At 37.1% G+C, this 21,337-nt stretch overlaps 1 protein-coding gene across 19 annotated transcripts in view; it reads right to left on the bottom strand.

Annotated features, from left to right (window-relative positions):
* Positions 1-404: 404 nt before the first annotated feature.
* Positions 405-21,337, bottom strand: part of PJA2 (praja ring finger ubiquitin ligase 2) — a 157,146-nt gene continuing 136,213 nt past the window's right edge. For 12 of the 19 annotated variants that reach the window (XM_068927151.1, XM_068927156.1, XM_068927152.1 and 9 more), the window contains one exon: positions 17,550-20,742. In XM_068927151.1, coding sequence (XP_068783252.1) covers positions 20,611-20,742 — 132 coding nt within the window. In that variant the 3' untranslated portion in view covers positions 17,550-20,610. Of the gene's footprint in view, positions 2,073-8,691; positions 8,908-16,905; positions 16,989-17,549; positions 20,743-21,337 lie in introns of those variants that run through there. The other 7 variants (XM_068927153.1, XM_068927155.1, XM_068927163.1 and 4 more) reach the window with 5 other exon arrangements.

The following is a 21,337-nucleotide window of genomic DNA, read 5'->3' as shown; positions in this document are numbered from 1 at the left end:
CCTCACTTGTGGATATTTTGCCCCGAAGCATCAACTCAGCCACTTTAATATTTCCGAAAAAAAAAAAAGTATATCCACCCAAAACTTGTAAGGCCTACTCTTCAACTCCTGAATGCATTTTCACAGAATTAAATAAATGCAACATTGACAACTGATGCACTGTAAAGTGTAGTGGAAAGATGGTTAGTGAAGGTAAATTGGATGATTAGAGGTCAGTAAAAAGCAGATAATATGCCCCTGCCACCACTACCTTACGTTTTCTGTTTTTCCTTGAGAGATCAGTCCTGCTTTCAAGAATACTTTCACGCTGTTCATGTCTGAGTGCATTATGATAGCCAAAGAGTTAATAAAAAGCATTTAACTTTTTGCCACTTTTACAACAGACATATCTCTCTCCTATGAAATACAGATGTGTACTGTTAATCTTTTATTTTCAGTGGTTGCAGCAAAAACATTTTACAAACTTTATCACAATGATTTCTTCCTCTTCTTGACTGTGCTCTTTATAGAACTGTTTCAGATAAGGACTTTATGATATCTCTTCTAGACCTGCAGAGACTTATTTGTCAAGTACATAAATACACAGTGAAGAATTACCAACCTGGACACAATATGCCAAAATAAACTAAGAATGAACAGATTGAAATCAATACAGTTAATGCACAGCTGAATCTGGTTCAATTTTTTTCATTTCATTACAAATATAAGAACAATTTATCCAACTTCTTTTTAAAAAGCAACCAAACCAATGACAAAGACCCTTAAAAAACAACAAAACTTTCATACTGATATACACTATTAAAAAAAATCATTATTTCATTTTAAGCAGGAAAGCACTTCCACGTAAAACCAGCAAAAATGAGTACAGGTATAGCGAACAGGACATTACAGTCATATACAAAATAAGAAAGTGAGAAATTAGTATGTATTTGTTAAAGATTAGTTACATTTGATATACATCGTTGTGAATCATTATATATACATACATCTCTCACTGGATGCTACATTCAGAAACAAACCAGTGTGTGGGATGCCCTTTTTATTCACTTAAGTTTTTTAAATTCCACAACATGTTTCTAAACTGCATCGTACCAGGGAGAAATTGTATTGCTGTTTATTCGGAGATTTCCCCCCCCCCCCCCAAACCTTCTTGGTATTTCCTCGTAGCAACCACTGTCACAGCCCTTTACTTTCCTCTAGGGTAGTAGGAGGTACTGAATGGTTGAGGTAAAAACTCATGGAATGCAGAGGGAAAAACTGACTTCTAAACTAGCTATTGAATTTTTATATTGAGCAGTAGATAAAAAAAAGAAGTTCATGAACAGGAACTTAAGCACCTTTCATCTATGATCAGCTCTGGGCAAGATAAAGCATCATATACCATTTTTAATTTCAAATGTCCTTTTCTGAGCAGTGGAAAAACAGGCTTAAAACAAGAAAAGCCCCCAAACAGAGGATTTTTTTGTTTGTTTTAAAGCTATTTTAAGTGCTCTTATTTTAAATAGGCATACCTTATTACAACCACGTTCTTCAGTCTGGTTTTGTTCTGGCTAACGTTATGTTAACCTCATGTATAAAGCTTCTTGGCACCAGCAGCATCACTTACTAAAACCAATCTACAAAGATATGCAAAGCACAGACCATTCAGAACGCTGCATTCCTGGCAGCCCGGCGAGATGTACAGCTACAGCAGAAGCAGCCTTGAACCAACCAGTGGACTACAAAAATAGTCTCATCCTTTGGAGAGCGGCAGAGAGGGGTGCACTCCTTAAATTGGGCACCGAATATAAATGTCTAAATGAAGCAGCTCCTCTCTGTAGGCCACCTAAGGAAACAATGGAGAGAAAAGGGTTCTACCCAGGAGTGCTTCAGAGCAGAGCTCCATTGAACATACAGGGAGCCTTGGGAGCCTACCTGTCTTAGTTTAGGCAGTTTTAAGTCAACAAACAGTGGAAGATCTGATTCTTTATGAATTTTTCTGTTCATTACAAAAAAAAAAGTCTGTTTGTCCAAGGAATTCCTCTTGCTGATACATAAATTAGTACCACAAAGCTGAGCCAGAATTTCTTTGCCTTTTGAGATAAAGAATAAAAAATGCCTAAAAACCAGAAAATGTTAGAAAGATCATCCCAATCCTCCCCTCCCCCCTTCTCCCAGACTGGTGGTTCTCTTTTAGATGAGGTTTATAGGCTTGCTGCAGAGCTTAATACACTGAAGAATTATGACTATGAAAAAAGACTGCAAGAGCTGGGCCTGTTCAGCCTGGAGAAGAGAAGATTGAGAGGGGATCTCATCAACGTGTACAAGTATCTGAAGGGGGAGTGTCAAGAGGATGAGGCCAGTCTCTTCTCCGTGGTGCCCAGCAACAGGACAAGAGGCAACGGGCAGAAACTGAACCACAGGAAGTTCCATCTGAACCTGAGAAAAAACTTCTTCACTGTGAGGGTGACAGAGCATTGCAACAGGTTGCCCAGAGAGGTAGTGGAGTCTCCTTCGCTGGAGATATTCAGAACCCGTCTGGATGTGATCCTGGGCAATATGCTCTAGAGGACCCTGCTTGAGCAGGGGCGTTGGACTAGATGATCTCCAGAGGTCCCTTCCAACCTCAACCATTCTGTGATTCTGTGATTAATTTATGCATCTCTAAATGTATGCCCCTGAAATGATTTTGTTCTTAAAGTAATTAGGAGGAAAATAGATATAAGGCATCTGCTGGAAAAAAAGTATTCCAGAAATAATGAAAAACAAATTCGAATAATGTTAACTTGAAAATGGCTTTCAGAAACAAGTAGCATGATTTGTCATAACGTTAGTCACAGATCTCAAAAGTCATTTTTACTGGGATTTACCCAGGAAATCACAGCTGAAAGTAATCTTGAGCTAAAGGGGTGACAAGGACTTAAGTTTGCATGGCTGTGCAGCAGTGATGGATCCAAGGCAGCTGCAGCATGCCTGCCCTCCAAAGTTCTAGACTGTCAGTAGCTCGAAGAAGTGATAAATGTGATTTTCAACAGTAAAAATGAAAGAGGAAGGAAGGAGGAACTGTAGTTTCTTCCCTTCTGGCACTCTCAAGAAATTGACATTTACAGTATATTTACATAAATGCAGAAAATGCAGAGCATCAATCTGTTCATACTTGAATGATACAAATCAGAATGAAATACAATGTTACTGTATTATATAATGATAATCAGTTCCAGATAGGGAGAACAGGAAGGGGTTCTGTGCTTTCCCAGGTCCGTGGGATGAGGACTTATATGAAAGAATTTGTTTCAGACTTCTGACTCAGGAAAGCAGTGGACATTTAAGCGTATGTGAACTTGTAAGGTAATTCCTACTCAGTTTGAAGATTTTCTAATGTTAAAATTCCTCAAAACATTTATATTCAGTAACAACTAAAATGGTTAGGAAAACTGGCAAGTAATTATTGTTCATGCACTGACAACTGAAAACAGGTTGTTTAGAATGTTTCTGTATTATGGCCCACACATCGTACCCTTATGTATTAATTTGACTTTGCCAATCGTGCCAAATGGAAAGAGGAAAGAGAGGAAAGATCATGCAAGTGAAATTACAGCATCAATTTTAATCTCCCTCTTCCCATATGTTGTAACCTAGAATAGAATCAAACTGTCAGACAGTAATAGACCACTACAATGAGCTCTCAAACTGGGGAAAGTCAACTAGAATTACCACAGTATGAAATCAGATCAAGCTGTTTTTCTAGAGGGGGGAAAAAGAAAAAGAAAAAAAAAAAAAAAGAACCAGTGTCCTTGCAGATCCAGATTTACAAACACTGGCCCAAAATTAACCCTGTCGTAAATCCTGAAATTGAAAGCTAACGGCAGATGAATTTAAACCAGACTGAGTTATGAAAGAATTGTAATATACTACAGCAGAGATAGAAAAATCCCATCATTGTTAGCAATCCCAATGACAGGAAGGGCTAAGAGAGAAGCACTGCCCTTGAGTTCTTGCAAGCAAGAACAATCCTGCTAGTGGAAAAGAGACTCGCCAGATGCAATGGGAATGCATGCCGAGGCATAAACCGCAACATGAACAGTGGAGAGCTGGGGGACTGCACTACACACAGTCCCCAGTAGACTATGTTTCTGTGAGTATCTAGTTAGCAATGTCAGCAAAAGAAGAGGAGAAAAAAAATAAGTATTGTTTGGCACTGTGCAACAAACCTAGTTCACAGAATGGCTGATGTTGGAAGGGACCCCTGGAGATCATCTAGTCCAACCCCCTTGCTCAAGCAGGGTCCTCTAGAGCACGTTGCACAGGATCGCGTCCAGGCACGTTCTGAATATCTCCAGAGAAGGAGGCTCCACAACCTCTCTGGGCAACCTGCTCCAGTGCTCTGTCACCCTCACAGTCAAGAAGTTTTTCCTCATGTTCAGATGGAACTGCCTGTGTTTCAGTTTGTGCCCGCTGCCTCTCGTCCTGTCACTGGGCACCACTTGGAAGAGTCTGCCTGCATCCTCTTGACACCCTCCCTTCAGATTTCTGTAGGCATTGATGAGATCCCCTCTCAGTCTTGTCTTCCCCAGGCTAAACAGGCCCAGCTCTCGCAGCCTTTCCTCACAAGACTCCAGTCCCCTCATCATTGTAGCCCTCCGCTGGACCAAGCGGTTACCAAGCAAAGATTTTATATTTCCATTTTTAATACCATACTCAACATGCCAGAACCACACAGAACAAATTAGAGCTATTAGATCATTCCTAAAATATTTCCTCCATTCAAACACAATTATATTCTTGTTTCAAGTAAATTATAAATTCATGCCTTATATCATATCTAATATGAGCTACATTCTCAATCTATTTATGCAAGAAGTTATAATTTACCAATTACAAAACATTAGTAAGAAACTTTGTGGGTTTGCACCAGTAAGTTATTCTGATATCTTCATAGCAAAATAGATAACAGGAATTTCCTTTCAAAGTTTGATGCGCAGGAGAAGGCAACTGCCCCAAAGCATTTTCATGTTATATGATCATGTTTAAAATGTTGTTTTTCATGCGTGAAACAATTTGAGGAACTTTTCCTCTGTTTCTGATGATGCTGTGCTTTCACAAATGTTTATGAGTTATGATGATGTGGCCTGCACCCATTGCGTGTTTTCCAGACTGGGATTCAACACTAATTTCTGGTGCCTCTTGTTAATTCACTTCAGCAGTAGCTTTAGTTGGCTGGCTTTGCAGTCAATCCGTGGTAATATACACAAAGTCTCCAGCAGATTGCAAGAGCAGCTCGTCAGAGGGTATGCTGTACATATGCTTGAGTTTTTGAACCCTTTTAAAAATGAAGTTTGACGTGTATTATACATGCATACAGTTACATGTTTGCTGTTACGTGGTTACTGTTTGCTGACAGACTCCAAATCACAGATGATAATTCTTTCAGAGATTCATGAGAATTGGAAAATGATTTTGCTACTTAATTTATATGATTTGACAAAGCATATCGATGAAAATATTTTAAAGGTTATGGGCCAAATCATTTCCTTTAGAGGAAAAAAAAAATTCTCTTTGATTAATCCAGTCTTTGGGACACATCTAGCAGGCAATGAGCCTAATTTCAGAGACAGGGGTGACCAGGCAAAACCAAGTCTGTGTGATACCCAGAGAGATGGCTTGCCTATTATTAGTTTTGATATAAAGAAAAATACAAAGAAAAAAAGACTATCAAGCAAATATGGAACTCAAGACAATACCCTCTGTCCTCCATGAGCTTTGGTTTCAGGATCCTGCTGCTATCATAAATGAATGGAGCCCCACATGAAATGGAAGTGACAATGTGGTGGAATGAACACATGTAAAACACATTTCAGAAATACAGCAAGATGACGATATCACATATATATTCTAATTGCCAGTTAAATATTTACATATACAAGTTACAAGCATGTTCATGTAAACTGAGACTTAGGTATGTATTTTAGCCATAAAAAATTTAAACAAGCATAAAATACTACTGTATCCTGGGATTTTAGTACAACTATCATAAATAAAATACCTGCTATCTGAAATTGTATTGTACTAATTTTTCATTTAAAAAATAAAATTTAATATACACACTGCTGAGAAGACAGACAAGACACTAGTCAATAACAAAGACAGCAGATATTCTAAGGACTATCGTTATACATACACACACACAGAGTTAAAAATGAAAGTGTATCAAAAATATTTTTTGTACTGGAGTTGACGAGAGTACACGTTTAAGTGAATGAGCCTTCTGTTTCCAGTGCTTTCTCATCTTAATGTTGACATTTTATTGTTCTTTCATACGTACACATACGCATGGATGCACACTGTATGTTAGTAATAAACACTGCAAGCATACTGTGACTTACTTGCACTTGTAAAAATTAATAGATTGTATTTAGTTGTTTTGAAATTATATTGCCTATACAACCATCACAGAATTGCACCAGTTTGTGAATACGCAAATCTAAACACCGATCCATCTGTTTAGTGACCTCTGAAACAATAGATCAAGGTTTACGCATTTCTTCCAGAGATTACAACATAGTGCTGAGACAAAAACAACTTTTAGGAGACTTTTAATGCTTTCAAAAGAGCACAAATGCTTTGGCCAGCAGAGTCACAAAGCTGACAGTCAGCTCAAATCCTTTTTTGAGCATCAGGGAGCAAAATCAGCTCCTTCGTTCTTTCCATTTAACTATGAGGCAAAGTACTATTGCTCCACATGAGCCCTCTCTGACCAAACTCCCAGGGTGCTATCACACAGGCAGTGCTTGGCAGAAGGATGGCACTGGCAGAAGGGCCACAAAGACCTCAGTACAAATCCTCCCCGTAAAACGACTTGGGGAAGTCACAGCAGGGCTGTACCTGCAATCAGATGGTCTCCCACACTGTAGCTCATAAATCCCTTCCTGTCTCCTCAGATAAATGCTAGTTCAGTGATTCTCACACACACTGGGGCCATGGTTTGGACAGTATAAAAACAGTATATTGTGATTATCTGCTAGAGCATGTTATCCCATAATGATGCACATCAAGTTCCTGGTAGCTACAAGCAGCCATAAAGACCACATCTGAGGCTCTTTGCCCAAGTGCACAAGCCATCTGCTTCCAGGGGATACCAGAGAAAAGATGTGCGCTATGTGGGCTAAACCAAAAGCCCCAACTCAAGCAGCTCTTCTACTAACTTAAAACAGTATGACATTTGAAATTAATGGAAATCTTTTACAAGATAAAATGCAACAGTAAACGTGTGTAAAGCCCACTAGTGTGCGGTGCCAGAGAGAGTTCTATCTCAAGTACCAAGATGCCTTCTCCTACAGACATGCCTCTGTAAAACTACCTGTCAAATTCCATAAAGCCTCTGCCTTGTCCTCTTACAAATCCTCCCTGAAAACTCTGTCAAAATGGCTCTCTCCTACAGACATGCCTCTGTAAAACTACCTGTCAAATTCCATAAAGCCTCTGCCTTGTCCTCTTACAAATCCTCCCTGAAAACTCTGCCAAAATGGCTCTAGTACTCTGTTATCTGATAACGAGGAGACAGCTGGCAAAAAAAGACAACCCATTTTTATGCAAAACATGTTTATTTTACAGGCATTTCAGTCTCCCATAGCCCATCTATTCTTCCTACACAGTTCTGCTGCCTAACGTGTTTTCTATAATCCTACACTAGAGTATACAAGCATTTAGGACAGGAAATGTTTTTCTTTTCTGAAAGTACTTCTCACAATGATCCCTAATGCTTTTTCAAGTGTTCACCAGATCAAAATTTTATGAGCCACCCACAATCTACAAGTTAATTTTATGAATCATTTAAGAAAGCAAACGTGAAATGCCTTAGGTTAGTGGTACATAGATACTTTTAAATGAAGAGATATTTCTTCATTGAATAATGCTGATTTGAAGACAAATTTAAATATATTAAATAAGATTTTAGTTCACTGACTTCCATGTTCAAGCAGAATTGTACAAGAATTAAAAATTCCTGTCGTTAAATAATCTTCTGATGCAAACATTTCTCAGTAAAACCGTACGAAAAAATTTTTTCAAGCTCCACAATATTATCGCCTTCAAATGCAATATAGATTGTGAAAACCAAAAGGCTAACTGTTGCTGTTGACATTAAACCAGGCATACAGTAATCTACAAGTACTTTTATCTATTCTACAGAAAATGCCAGTTGACTACACACAGTGGAAATATGGATTCCCCATCTGAGACTTAAACCTACTTTGTAGTCTTCACATTTTGTTAGTGAGAGAAAGCCTTTAATTTCCTTCTGCTTCCCCAATTTGAACTATAAATCACTATCCAAAGTATAGCAGATACATTTTCATATAAAAATTAACAGCTTCCAACCAATACTAAATCTAGCAACTTTTTTTTAATGTTGTCGTAGTAACTGACATCATTTCAGTAGTTTTGCCTTTAGAAAAGTCAGTCATCTAATGACTAAATATCACCTTTTTTGTACTTAACATTATTCATTAAGATCTTGTGAAGCAGCCAAAAAATCAGAGTATGACAAAAGAAAGCACTCTGTCCAAGAGACAGCGGAAAAAATGCATTAACAGAAGCCTGATGATGCTTCATCCTCTACCACAATCAAAGACAAGTTTGCTCATGAATTGGAAGTTTCCTAAAAGCAGTTAAAACAAACAAACAAAAAAGGCAATAGCAACAGAAGCTACTTACTCTCCTGTTGCTTACAGGATCTCCCTGTTCTTCCACTTCAATTCATTAGGCGGCCGAAAACGCTGGGTGCTGCACGCTGCTTTACTCTGCAAAACAACTGGCCAGACTGCATCATCCTCAGGCACTGCTGGAAGCTGGTTATCTGACCGGGCATGTGAATGGGACTGTAGGTAGGCCTGATAACACCGCACTGATTCCTATGCTGCAGATGTATTCCTGAAAAGATGCTCAACATATAATAAATGCATACACGAAAACTATCAATATGAAAAAAGCCACCTAACTCCTACAGAGGATGGGGCACTTACAAGGTGATAACACAGATAGGCAAAATTAACAGAAAATCACATCTGAAAGGCTAAGATAACACATTTGCAAATAAAATACTAAAATCACAAACAGATTACCTTTCTTTTATGTGCTCAGGACAACAAATTCAAGTCTGCATAACAAATAGTGTTTATTGTGGAAAGACCTGGGGAGTGTTTTCACAACTTCAATAAAGAATTTAATGCAAAACTGACATTTTCTTGAAAAAGTTTGCATTGAAATTTTAATTCTGAATTTATTAATGTAATTTCTCAAAAGATATGTATACATATGTAAAAGATAATTGTGTTTAGTAATATTCATGTGTAATGTTCATAAGAAATTGAATAGACACCAATTACTTAAATGATATCTCTACTGTGACTATGGCGGTTTGATTTGTATCTTTTTAATACATAAAGTTAATCTGAGAGGTGTAAACACTGGTCATGTCAAAAAAAATTGAATAACCCACGATCAAGACATTCTGAGGTTGGAATGCAAACACTCAAGCATGTAACACTGTCCACCCCTCATTTGGTTTTCTTGGTAGCACAGAAAAAATGCAAATGCTTGCATGCATACAAGCCACCTCTTTGCAATGAATATGCATTTGAGGGTTTAAAACTGAACTTTCACAACCTCTTTCAGCAAGTTTTGCCGTTTTATGTCCTCTTATGATATTCCACAAAATTAGTCATTACTTCATACATCAGTGCATACATACAAAGAAAGAACAAGAGATTTACTCTTACTTACAAGAGATCTATACAAAGGCACAGCAACTTTTTTGCTCTTTCACTGCTCCATCTCCAAAAAATATAGCAGTTATCTGGATGAGGATCTGTGTCACTTAATAGCAAGGGCCTTTTGCATTTGGGGATTGCAAATATATTTTAATTTTATGCATGGAGAGAGTGGCAAGGATTTTGAAGAATTAGATCTTCATCAAAGCTTAGTTTGTGTGATACTAAAAGACAAAATTTTTGCTAATAATCAATGAAAGCTCAAAATTGCATGAGATCACTTCTAATTGCAAGGCAATATAAATACATTTTTAAGAGTTTTTTTTGTTAACCTAATGTAACATCAGCTCATAGTTTTTCAAAAACTTCTTCAATATTTGATGCATTTTTACTTGGATAACAGATCCTGAAAGGACTTCTAACTCCTCTTGTGATGAACTAGAAATTCCATTGTCTGTTGTACATAAGTGTAATTCTAATTTTAAAGGTAGGTTATTACTGGAAACAACTTCATTCAGACATTGTAATTTAATCTGGACCTGTGTTATTATCATATCGCTTAGTAGTCAGACAATTATGTGGTGAGTGTTAAAATTATGCAACAGACACTATGGAAATCTGGTAACAATCATTATTGCATTGAAGTGCTCCCCCTCCCTTTTTTTTCTTTTAGAAAGAACATGTAAAATTCTTTGATGAGTTGTCACCTCACACTACAGTACTATCCCTGAATTTGCCATCTTCTGCTACTCTAGAAGAGTTGGGACTAGCCAGCATCATCTAATATGTTCCAAACTGCAGCATCACAAGGCAAACAGTGTGTTATTAGTACACGTTAGCAGATCATACTAACTTGTTGATAGCTTCAGAATACAGGTGGTGAGTGGGCAGGAATATAGCCATCTGCCTCAGAAGTGTAATGTCATGCAAAACAAAGGATCGAATACGAAGACTAGCTCAACAAAAAACCACCACGGCATACCACGTATAAACCCAAAAAGGATGACAAAAGAATTTATAAATGTTTAGAAATTTAATTACTATTTGAATCCAGAGGCTGTCCTTGATGCTCTGTGCTTGAATTACTTGCAGAGATAACAACCCTCCGTAATATATGGAAGGAGCAAGTATTATCTTTAGACAGTTTCGCTTTAATACACACATGGAATAAAATCCTAATAATATGCCTGTGTTTATAAATACTTTTAATACTGTCATTCATCAAACCATTTTCTGTAACATATCATAAAATAATTTTTCAACAAATGAAATGGTATTTCATTCTTTTGATTAGTTACACTAACTAATTCAGAGTTGGAAAGTATACAGGAAAGTAGCCTGAAGGGGGTGTGATATTTCCAGATAGAAACCCTTCAGCCAATGACATGTGCCTCATATATGCAGTATTAGATTGCCTTCAACATGTCTCGGGGCACACAGGCATCCTTCTTTTTCCTCCCTCCCCAAACAAGTTCTTCCTCTCAAATTAGAGGTCATCTCTTACAGGTCAAATAAGATTTAGACCTAAAGAGTTTTGAACGTGTCACAGTAATCAGGTGCCAGATTTCCTGGAGAGCTCAGAGAGCGCTACGGTCCAGCTAGCAGTGCCCAGGGAGCTTGCATGCTTTGTGCCGTGAGACAGGACTGTAAGAAGCACAATTGTGTAGCCTGCTCCACTTTGGGCTCCTTCCCCTTCTCGTTCACAACTCGATTTGGTCTTCCTTGGTAAGGTAGGTTGCTTAGATTCACAGAAAAGGCTATGTTTCCTCTGCTCCTGTTTCTCCTCTTCCCACTGTCTGCTTTCAAAAAAAATAAAATAAAATGCATGAAGTGAAAGGATATGAAAGGCATTTCTTCACTGGAAGAAAAAAAAAAAAGGCGAATTCAAAACTTGTAAAGAAAAGCTCCAAGCAAGAAACTTGCTGGGTTCTGTCTCCCAGGGAGAAACAGAACTGAAAATGGACTGGGGCTACCATGCTACAGACAAGTACTGATGAAGATCATCTGGTTTTTTTGCATCGCTTTTCTGTTTAAGTGATGCTATTCATTCTTATCCCAAACGTTCAGAGTTTTGTAACAAGCTCTTTATGTGATATTATATTTGCTTTAGGATGGTCTTATCTTTCATATTGTCAGAAAAAAAGGCACAATATTAAAGGATGGAATGAATTTGAAAAAATAATTAAAATGTTCTATTGCTTAGTGCATAAAGTTGAAGAAATGCCTGGAGGCACCCAGTTACACACTATAATATCTAAAAATATAGAAAGTGCACTGAGGTGAGTCTCCTTTTTCAAACTGGTATGTGTTTATTTTGAATTTCTCCTCATGCATATCTAGTTTGCATTACCCTAGCACAGAGTCCAGAAAGAGAGAAGAAAAATAAAAATTCAAGAAAACAGAAAAAGATAAATGGGCTCAGATAGATATTAAGGAAAAGGAACCCGACAGAAACCATCCCTTTTCTTCAAGTGTCTCCAGAAACAAAGGTAAGTAGTGTTACCTAAATACAGATTTACATGCTTCACTGCAGATGCAAGAATGATATAAAACCAGCTGATCTTAGACTGAAAAATCAAAGTTAAAATGACAACAACAACAGAGGAAAAGGAAGGCCATTAAGATTAGTTTTGACACCAAAATGCTATCAATTTATGTTCCTCCCCCCCAGATTTACCTTACTCTATTTTCTTTTTTTTCATTTAAATCTGTGTTAACAGGCAGATAGAACAACAATATATCTCACTATAAGCAGAGCTAAACCTACATATAAACAGTACCAAGTCTGTTATCTGGAACTAGATTGCTTACCAGTACTAATTTTTATCCCTCATTGCTCTCAGACAAATAAGATGCATGGCATTATAAAATATGACTCTGAATTTACGAACACTTACATAATAAGCTTATACTTTACATGTTGTTGAGTCAACATACTGTAGAGCATTTTCCTCTGCAAATGTTTTCAGGATTTAGACTTAAGCATAACAGAGGACAAGTAATAACAATGCAGAAGCAAGGACTAATAAGATTATGATATTGTTTTCGTGGATCACACCAAACCTTATAGATTCACATTTCTGAAACTACTTTGGTTTCTGAATTTCTATCACTGCTAGAGGTCACAAGAGTAGATTCAAAAAAGCAAAGTCATGCTAGCCATATAAGAATTTCCTTTCTTTGCTAGAATTCCTCTGTTTCCATCCATACCGGTATTTTTCTATACAACTTTACTTTCTCCCAAAGCTTTCTAGGGGAGAGAGAAAAAAAAAAAAAAAGCTGTATTTTTAACTACTTGGCACCCAAACAATTTAAAATTCAGCATTTGGCATACAGTGTCTCCTGGGTCAAACTAACTAATATAATTAATCAGGACTAAACCATTTTGTTAGGATAAATTTTTGCTCTAAAGATTAGGCTTTTCTCATGTAACTTGTGATTTAGGCCTGTAAAAAACTGTAAAAAAAAAAAAAAAAAAGATAAGGGCTTTTTCTATACATGCCACAATGCATTTCACTACAACAGCTTAAGAGGAGCCTATTTACCGCTAACAAGAGCGTCTTCCTTAACTAGCAAGTCAAAAAATAGTCCCTTAAAATAACATTCACCTACTAGCAAACTGACTGGAATATGCAAACAATAATTTCAAATCTGTGTCAGTGTTTCTGCAGCTAGTATCTTCCTACTGTAACATTAAAGCAACATTAGAAAAGCATTTTGTGTATTTCTATTTTCAGTAAGAGAAAGGAATTCCACTCATACACAGTGAAGCTTCTCTAACCATTGACAGAGATCATCTTCCACATCAGCAGGTCACAGTCACTCAAATTACAATAGAGTATTTTGTTTCAATAATTTTTTTTTAATTCAGCAGTTTTCCTATCTCAGAGCTATCAACTACCAGCTGCCGCCTATTATTAGTCAGTGTTGTTATTGCTTTCGATTAAAAAAAACAGACACAAGACACCCAACCTTAAAACTTAAAAAGTGTAATCCTTCTCACCATATGAATTGACTTCCCTGAGGCCTTTTTGAAAGCTCCTGTCTAGCAAGCTGAAGGCAATTCTGTTTCACAACTTGTTTTTACTTTGGTTTAAAGGTTGATAAAGAAACACTGGACTGCAATCTTTTAACATTACCACTCCTTTATGTTATCTATTAATTGTTCATATCCACTTGAAAGCCTTTCCCTATGCCTCTGAATGGCAAAGTGAATTTGATATAAAGGAAAGTCTTTACATTTTACCCTTTGCATTTCGTCCCTAAGATGCTATTAAACCCTTATACTTATTTATTGATAACTATCCTTACTTGTTTTGTCTATCATTATTTATAATATATGCCTCAGAGCTCGAGCCAAAACAAAAGACAATTATGTGGAATTTTTGGACCAACAAAATCTGTAAAAAGATTTTGTTTATTGCCTATGAAGAATAAAAGCATGTTCTCCGCATAGTGATATTTCTTTTCTTGACAAAATAATCATGCACCTTAGCAGTCTGCATGCACAGTTTTGACAATACTCAAGGACTGCACACGACCAACATATTCTCCTTTCTCATTACCACTGAGAATGCCCTAAAGCATACATTAACACAAAACACAGGAAAGTGTGGATTCCAAAAAAAAAAAAAAAAGGCAGATAAAATAGATTTTCAAAAACTCCAATTAGTTTTTTCTTCTATTTTGGACATTATCCAGGATAGAATACCAATAGCAACAACACTCAAATCACAGCATCAATTCAGTCGTGTACTCACCAAGTTGCTCTGTCACCACTGAGAGTCTGCTCTGTTAAAAGGAGAGCCTGAAATGGACTGCTAGAGTTGCATACGTCGGCTTTTTGAAAGTACAAATGAAACCCTGATACTGCTGCTTTAAAATGCATCATTTATGGCAGCAGTCTTAAATTAATTCACTAAACACAATGGGCCTTTTCAGGATTGATGCCTTTTCAAGTTCAAAGCAAAAGATAATGCATCTGGAGGTACACTTTGGGAGAATATACGGAAATATATATAAAATCCATATATATATATATCATATATCATATCAAAATATATATAAAATCCATACAGAATACATCATTTTCTCAGCAAAATATCCTCTGCTCCCTCCCCCTAAAATCACCTGGCAGATTTTACTCTCAAAGTCAGCATACTTTTTTTTTTTTTTTTAATATAATTTATATGCAACTTCAGAAAGAATATGGGTAAATGAGTTGATATTTGTACGGAAATTTCAGGTGAAGTTTGAAATACAGTGTATGTGAGGAATCTGACATGAGCTCATATTGAAGCCTTATCCTCCCTTGGTTCCAAGAAGTACCAAACTTAATTTTGAGTAGTTTGGACAGGACTTAAATGGCAAGGTAGCACAATTTTCAGCAACAGACGGTGGCACTTTAGGATTCCTGAACACTGATTTAATCTTCGAGATTAGATTCATCCATGTTAAGCCTATAGGGAGATGATCATCACCCAGTTTGTCCTCCTGTATAACACTGGACTATGAGCCTTATCCACTAATATCTGCCAGCTCATCTAAAATTCCCCAAGAAAACACCAGCCACCAACAACCAGGCCTCAGTTTTAAGTACTCTCTGGACACATTGAGTTTTCAATGAAGCATCATTAAATTTGCTTCTATAAGAAAAGAAGCGCAAAAGAAGTACTTTCAAGGTAAAAGAATAGTCGTGCAACAAAAGAGAAAGACTCTTCCTGGAGTGAGTGATCTTCTGCCTGGCTTTCTAAGCAAGAATAAACCTACCGAAAATAGTATCATACTCCCCTCAGCAACTATAGTTGCGTCTTGTTGGAGAGCGAGAGCTTAAATAAATCTTCAACAACTAAAAGCCTACAAACTAATTCCATCCATAAGCTCTACAACTGTTTCCAGTGATTATTTTAATACGAATTGTCACTTTTGAATTCCCTATGAAAATAGTGATATACTCATTAGATTTTGTGGAAATGCATTTGCCATTAAGCAAGCAAGCTATTACTGTTACAATTCACTGAAAGGCTTGAACAAACTCTTTGTTTAGCAGAATTGTTTTCATGATTACCTAACTACTGCACTATGGTCAGCTCAAACGGAGGCAAAAAGAGACAGCTTGCTTGTTCTACTCATGTCGAGGAAAGAGTCCAGTTAGAAGCCTCCCTAGTTTCTCCCCACAGAATAACATGGCTAGAGTATATAAAAAGGTAATCACCTTCTCTGAAAGCAGTCGCTACACTTTTACCTCTAGCAGTGCGGGACAACTGCTATTTTCCTTTGGGACTTTTCTCACATCTTTGTCCATTCCCCTGCCACCTGCTTCCAGGTTTGTAACTGCAGCCCAAGGCCATCTGGTGGGATGATGTTATACTGAGGAAGAGAGGGCATCTGCTGGACCTGGAGCACAGCTGGAAGCTGGCTGAAGAGTTGCAGAAAGGGGTAGGAGAAGGAGAGACCTATAAAAGAAACTGCCTTTCCCCCCAGTGTGCAGCCTAGAATTCTACTGTTCTTCTGGAAAGCCTGGAAGCTATGTCTGAACACGGATGCATTGGAATTGGACTTTGAGGGGGAATGATATAGCAATATCACACACACACAAAACAAGAGACAGATTTACTTTAGGTGGAGGGTATGAAAATTCAAGGGAAGCGTTAAGTGTCCAAGTAGCACCACATGCTGAGGCTGTGGTGCTATCAAACAAGCATGGGAGCTAATAACGCACTAAGTGCCAAATGGTAAGTGAAATCAGTGGCCCACAGTTCTGAAACAGCTTTGACTAGTGAACTCAAGCATATGAAAAACTGCCTGCAGCAAAAGAGCTTCAACTGGACACTTCCACTCCAAAGGAAGAACAAAGTAACTGATGTCAGCTAGTAGAAAAAGAACGTGAAGAAATAAGCTGAGGAAATAAACTACTTCAGACCCAACTGGCTGCTGCTTGTCTTGGCAGAGCCAATAGAGAGCTGAATCCAACGTGTAAAGAGAAAACAGAGGGAACAACACATTGAGCCATGTTGGCTTACCAGTACCTCGAAAGGCTACTGGATTTGTGCTCTCCCCTTTATCTCATGGCAAGAGAATAAAAACCCAGACTAGAATCCAGCTAGTACTGATCCCTTTTTAGAAAGCCACTTCCAGTTGCTCTGCTGCATGGACTTACCTTGTATCTGCCTCCTGAGCATTCATATAAGCATCTGCTACAAGTGACAGTGAATGCAGAATTCAAGTTATTGCATGACACTTCTGAAAGACAGTATAAAGTTTTCAAATGTTTAAGCATCCTGTTAAAAATATTCTTGGTATAAACAGCTTATATGGCTTGTAAGGAGTTATTTTTGTAGAGATAAAGAAAAATAGCATTTTACAGCTGTTTTATATCAATAAAAAAGCAAATACAATTTTTTTCCCAAGTGTTCAATCAAATACAGAATAAGGAAACATGGGGAAAAATTGGAACTTTCTAAATTATGTAACAAAGGAGGTGCTGCTAGACCTGTGAGTGTTAAGAGAGAGTTTTCTGAGTAACCTTAACAGAAATCCTAAGATATAAATGGCTCCGAGAAGTAACTGAACTACCCTTTTAACCTAAGGGGAGGTTCCTTTCATGTTAGGTTAGCTGCTTTCAGTGTGGCTAAGTAAGAAAATTTGCTGCCTCTGCATCAAATAGCTAAAGCCCTTTTATCCTTTTAGGGTCTCTTTCAAAACCTGACAGAATCTCTAAACACACCTGAGTTGAACATAGGGGTAAGGAGGAAACAAATTTAAAACATTATGTTTTTTTCTTACAAAAAAAGAAATCGCATGTTAGCTCTGGAATGAAAGCGTTTTATTGAAGTGTTCAAATGCATTCAGCTTACATCTTGCAGTTAGTTTACCAAAAATACTTTTTGCACAATGAATTTTATATTACTGAACTATCAAAGTAGGTTATTTTTCTATCCATTTTTTTTTTTTTTTTTTTTAAAAAAAAGACTGTTAAGTTGGAAGCCTCCAATGTACCGGTGCATGCAGAGATAACGAACCTCTCATAGAAACAAGCCTTTTTTTTTCCTCCCACTTTTATTTCTTTTTTCTTCTTGAATGTTTTGTTTTTACCCAACATGGAAGAAAAGGATTTTTCCTTGCAGCTAAAAGCTCTTTTACTGAAGAATGTCTAGAATATTCTCTTTGAACAAAGAAAAAGATTAGCTCTTATTGTTTTAGAAAAAAATAATACTTTGCAGGGCCTTTTCAAGAACCAGGACTATTTTAACCAAATACATTTTAGATTCAAAGCAGGAACCACAGAATCTGCATGGCAATTTGGTATGATGTCATTCACCACAAAAAATTAAATAATCACAACAAACATGGACAGTGGTTTATCATTTGACTCTTCCTATTCTGTGCCATACGCTTTCACTTAATATCTTCTGGGTATGCTCCAGCATACGCTTTTTCAAACCCCTCATTAGAGAGATCTTTCACCTGCTGTTTCCTCTGTTGAGGAGCCATGAAAGATGATCTGCCAACAAGACCTCTACATTCAAGTTAAAAAAAAAAAAAAAAAAGAAAAAGAAAAAAGAACCCAAACACTCCTCTTTTACACAACTATGTACCAGCTTTTTAGAAACAGGAAAAAGTGAGAGCTGAGGCCAGGAACACACAGCAAAGGAAGGAAAAAGCCCAAGAGTGTTTCCAAATCTTGCCACAGAGATTAAAGTAATTCCCTTTATAAAACACTGTTAAGAGATTAATGAAGGCCATCATATTGTGCTGTTCTAGCAGTAATGGCTGGTTAAAATATCTGTCACAGCATTTGCTGCTGCAGATGGGAGCTACTGAAGAACACAACTGTCCTATTGACAAGCTTAATACTACCAAACAATGAAGTCCAACCTTCTGTGTTTTTTCCTGCAAGGGATATGAATGTTTTAATTTCCACCTTCTCTTAAATCTACATACACCCCAGGGCGCCACACAGGCCTTGGATCAACTATCAGTTTAGACTGCGTTACTATTTTATTGGCCGGAGCATTTGGTAGCCACGGATCAATTACTTCAATGACTCCACAGCACTGGTTCCGTGGTTTAGCATGAACTTCACCAACGAGTAGATATATGCCTAGAAGTATATGTTTCTCATCACATTTCCCAAAGTCTTACTGATGCCTATTTCAGTGAAATGTGATGCAGTGTTTTCCCACAAGAAAATAAGCCTATAAGGAGCTGTGCTAACCACATCTGCCACTTCTCACCAGTAGCCTACTGTTTTGGCTTCCTTATACTCCGAAGTGTGGAATTACCTAATTGAAAACCCTCAGGAGTAGACTCATGTCAACTGCCATCAATTCTTTGTTCTGCTCCAGTCCACAAGTTACACTGCAAAACAAGTCACACAATTCAATATGCCCCTCAAAAATGAGCACTGTTTAACTTCTACTGCTGTTAAAAGAACACACTAATATCTGTCAAGGAATGAGAGACTACAATGGCAGCCATAATCACAACTGAGTAGCTGAAGAGTTGGTACAAGAAGATAATTTTATTAATCAATTCCTTTCAAGAGCTTAATTCAACTCTTAGTTACTGGAAACAGTGGAAAAAATTGTTTGAGTAGGGTTTGGATTTAACCCTACATAAACTTTTCCCATACAGCAACACTGTAGAAATTGCTTATCTATCCAAAGACCACAGACAACCTATTGAACAGCCATTGGGACACATATACACATCCAAATCTTAAATTCCTGTCTGATAAGATTAACTTCAGCATGTGCAAAAATTCTGAGACATGAAATTATTTATAGGAATATATTTCAGAATCTAGTGTCTTTTTTCCTTTAAAATATTAAATGTAGCACAGCCTATTACAACCAGTGGAAATATTAGAAATGTTCATTTTTATATTTCTGAAATAAGTTTACAATAATTATCCTAATAACCAGTTTATTCCACTGCCATTCTCCTGTGCTGACCTTGGGGAATACTGTGACAATGCATTTCTCAACTAAGTGCACAAAGTTCTTACAACAGTTTTCAGACTTAAGACTCCAAGAGCCTAAGAAATATTTTAACTATATCTTCAGTAGGAAAGAACCCCCAATCCAATATAAAAAATAAAGAAAAAGGAAACAAAGAAAAAATGTTAAAAAGAGCTGATCAGTGGAATGGAATTTCAACAAAAACTGAAGGAACCAGGTGCTCAGCTCTCACGGATTCAACTTCTTACATAGGACATACGCTTAAAAATGGTGCTAGCCATTATGAAAAGCACAGATTGTCATGTCATCAGCAATTTAATAGCCCTTCTGACATGTGGAAAAAGTTTTTTATGGAATAAACTCGTAAGAAATATTGTTCCATTATGCAATTTATTTCCAGTGAAACCAAATTCTGCTTCTGCTGTGATCACAGAACATCTTCACATTTGATGCAAACATGAGAGATCAATTACAAAGTCACTCAGTGGCACCAACTTCGACAAAAACAAATAGTTTGGTTATGTTATGTAAAACAGCTTATAAGCATAACTTTAATAATGCTCCAACTGCACTGCAGTTGCAAGAACTTGAACATATAAAGTGCCACATCAATTATCTTTTTGGACAAATTGATCATAATACAAGCTTTAGATATTGTTAACAGCAACATTCTACTGCAAAATAAGGGGTGCATGTTTTTCCAACTTCTAATTTGAAAGTTTCAGCTACTACTGTAAACCTAAACAGTTTAGAAAGCCTTACATCCTCTTTCTAAACTAAAATATATACTATATATATATAATAATTTACAGATAATATTTTATATATAACTGTTTTCACATTGTTATTAAAGAGGAGAAATTTACATTTTTATTTTGGTGGACAAGACTTCATTTCACACCCTAGTTTGGCGTTCCTGTTGCACTGTGAACAGAAGATGAGGAATCATGATCAGACAGGAAGGAGGCAGTGGCAGCAGCTGCTTCAGGAAGCATGGGTGCAAGCACATGACGACAAACAGGGCATGTTCCTGACTGCAGAAAAAGAAAATACACGTCATTTGCACAGTTTGCATGCAATTCTAAATACAAAAGATAAAGTTTCATATTTACAAAGTATACTGCCACATTTTAAGAACAGCACTACCTAAAGGGCACAATCCACTGGAGGAGCTTACTAGAACAGAGCTAAGAGACGTAACGTCATCTCAAAGGAAAGCTGCATTTAGCTTTTACACCATCCTCATCCTCAGTTACATAAAAGAAACTGCATAGAGATAGGCTCTCTTCAAAGAATAGACTTTACAGGTGGGAGCTTTTTTTGAAGCAAAGATTAAATATAAACTAGATACTGCCCAACAGTAATAGGAAGTACTTTCTCCTAGTTTTCAGCAAGAGCAGTTACTATGAGAGTAGAAAAATACAAGACACAATGCAAATAACATAGACAGGGAAATAACACTATGAAACTTAAAAAAATAAAATAAAATAAAATAAAACCCCCACCAACAACCCATGCTAAGGGGGATCTCATCTTACTCCCCTGATCTGAATGAATTAATCTTTTTCCTGTGCCTCTGGAAGAAATGCGACATGAAACTGTAAGCTTAGTAGTTTTCTAACAAATATT

This window comes from Struthio camelus, chromosome Z, assembly GCF_040807025.1.
Source record: "Struthio camelus isolate bStrCam1 chromosome Z, bStrCam1.hap1, whole genome shotgun sequence".
Classification (NCBI taxonomy): Eukaryota; Metazoa; Chordata; class Aves; order Struthioniformes; family Struthionidae; genus Struthio; species Struthio camelus.
Note: the sequence above shows the minus strand (reverse complement) of the source record. Positions and strands in the feature narration are given on the sequence as shown.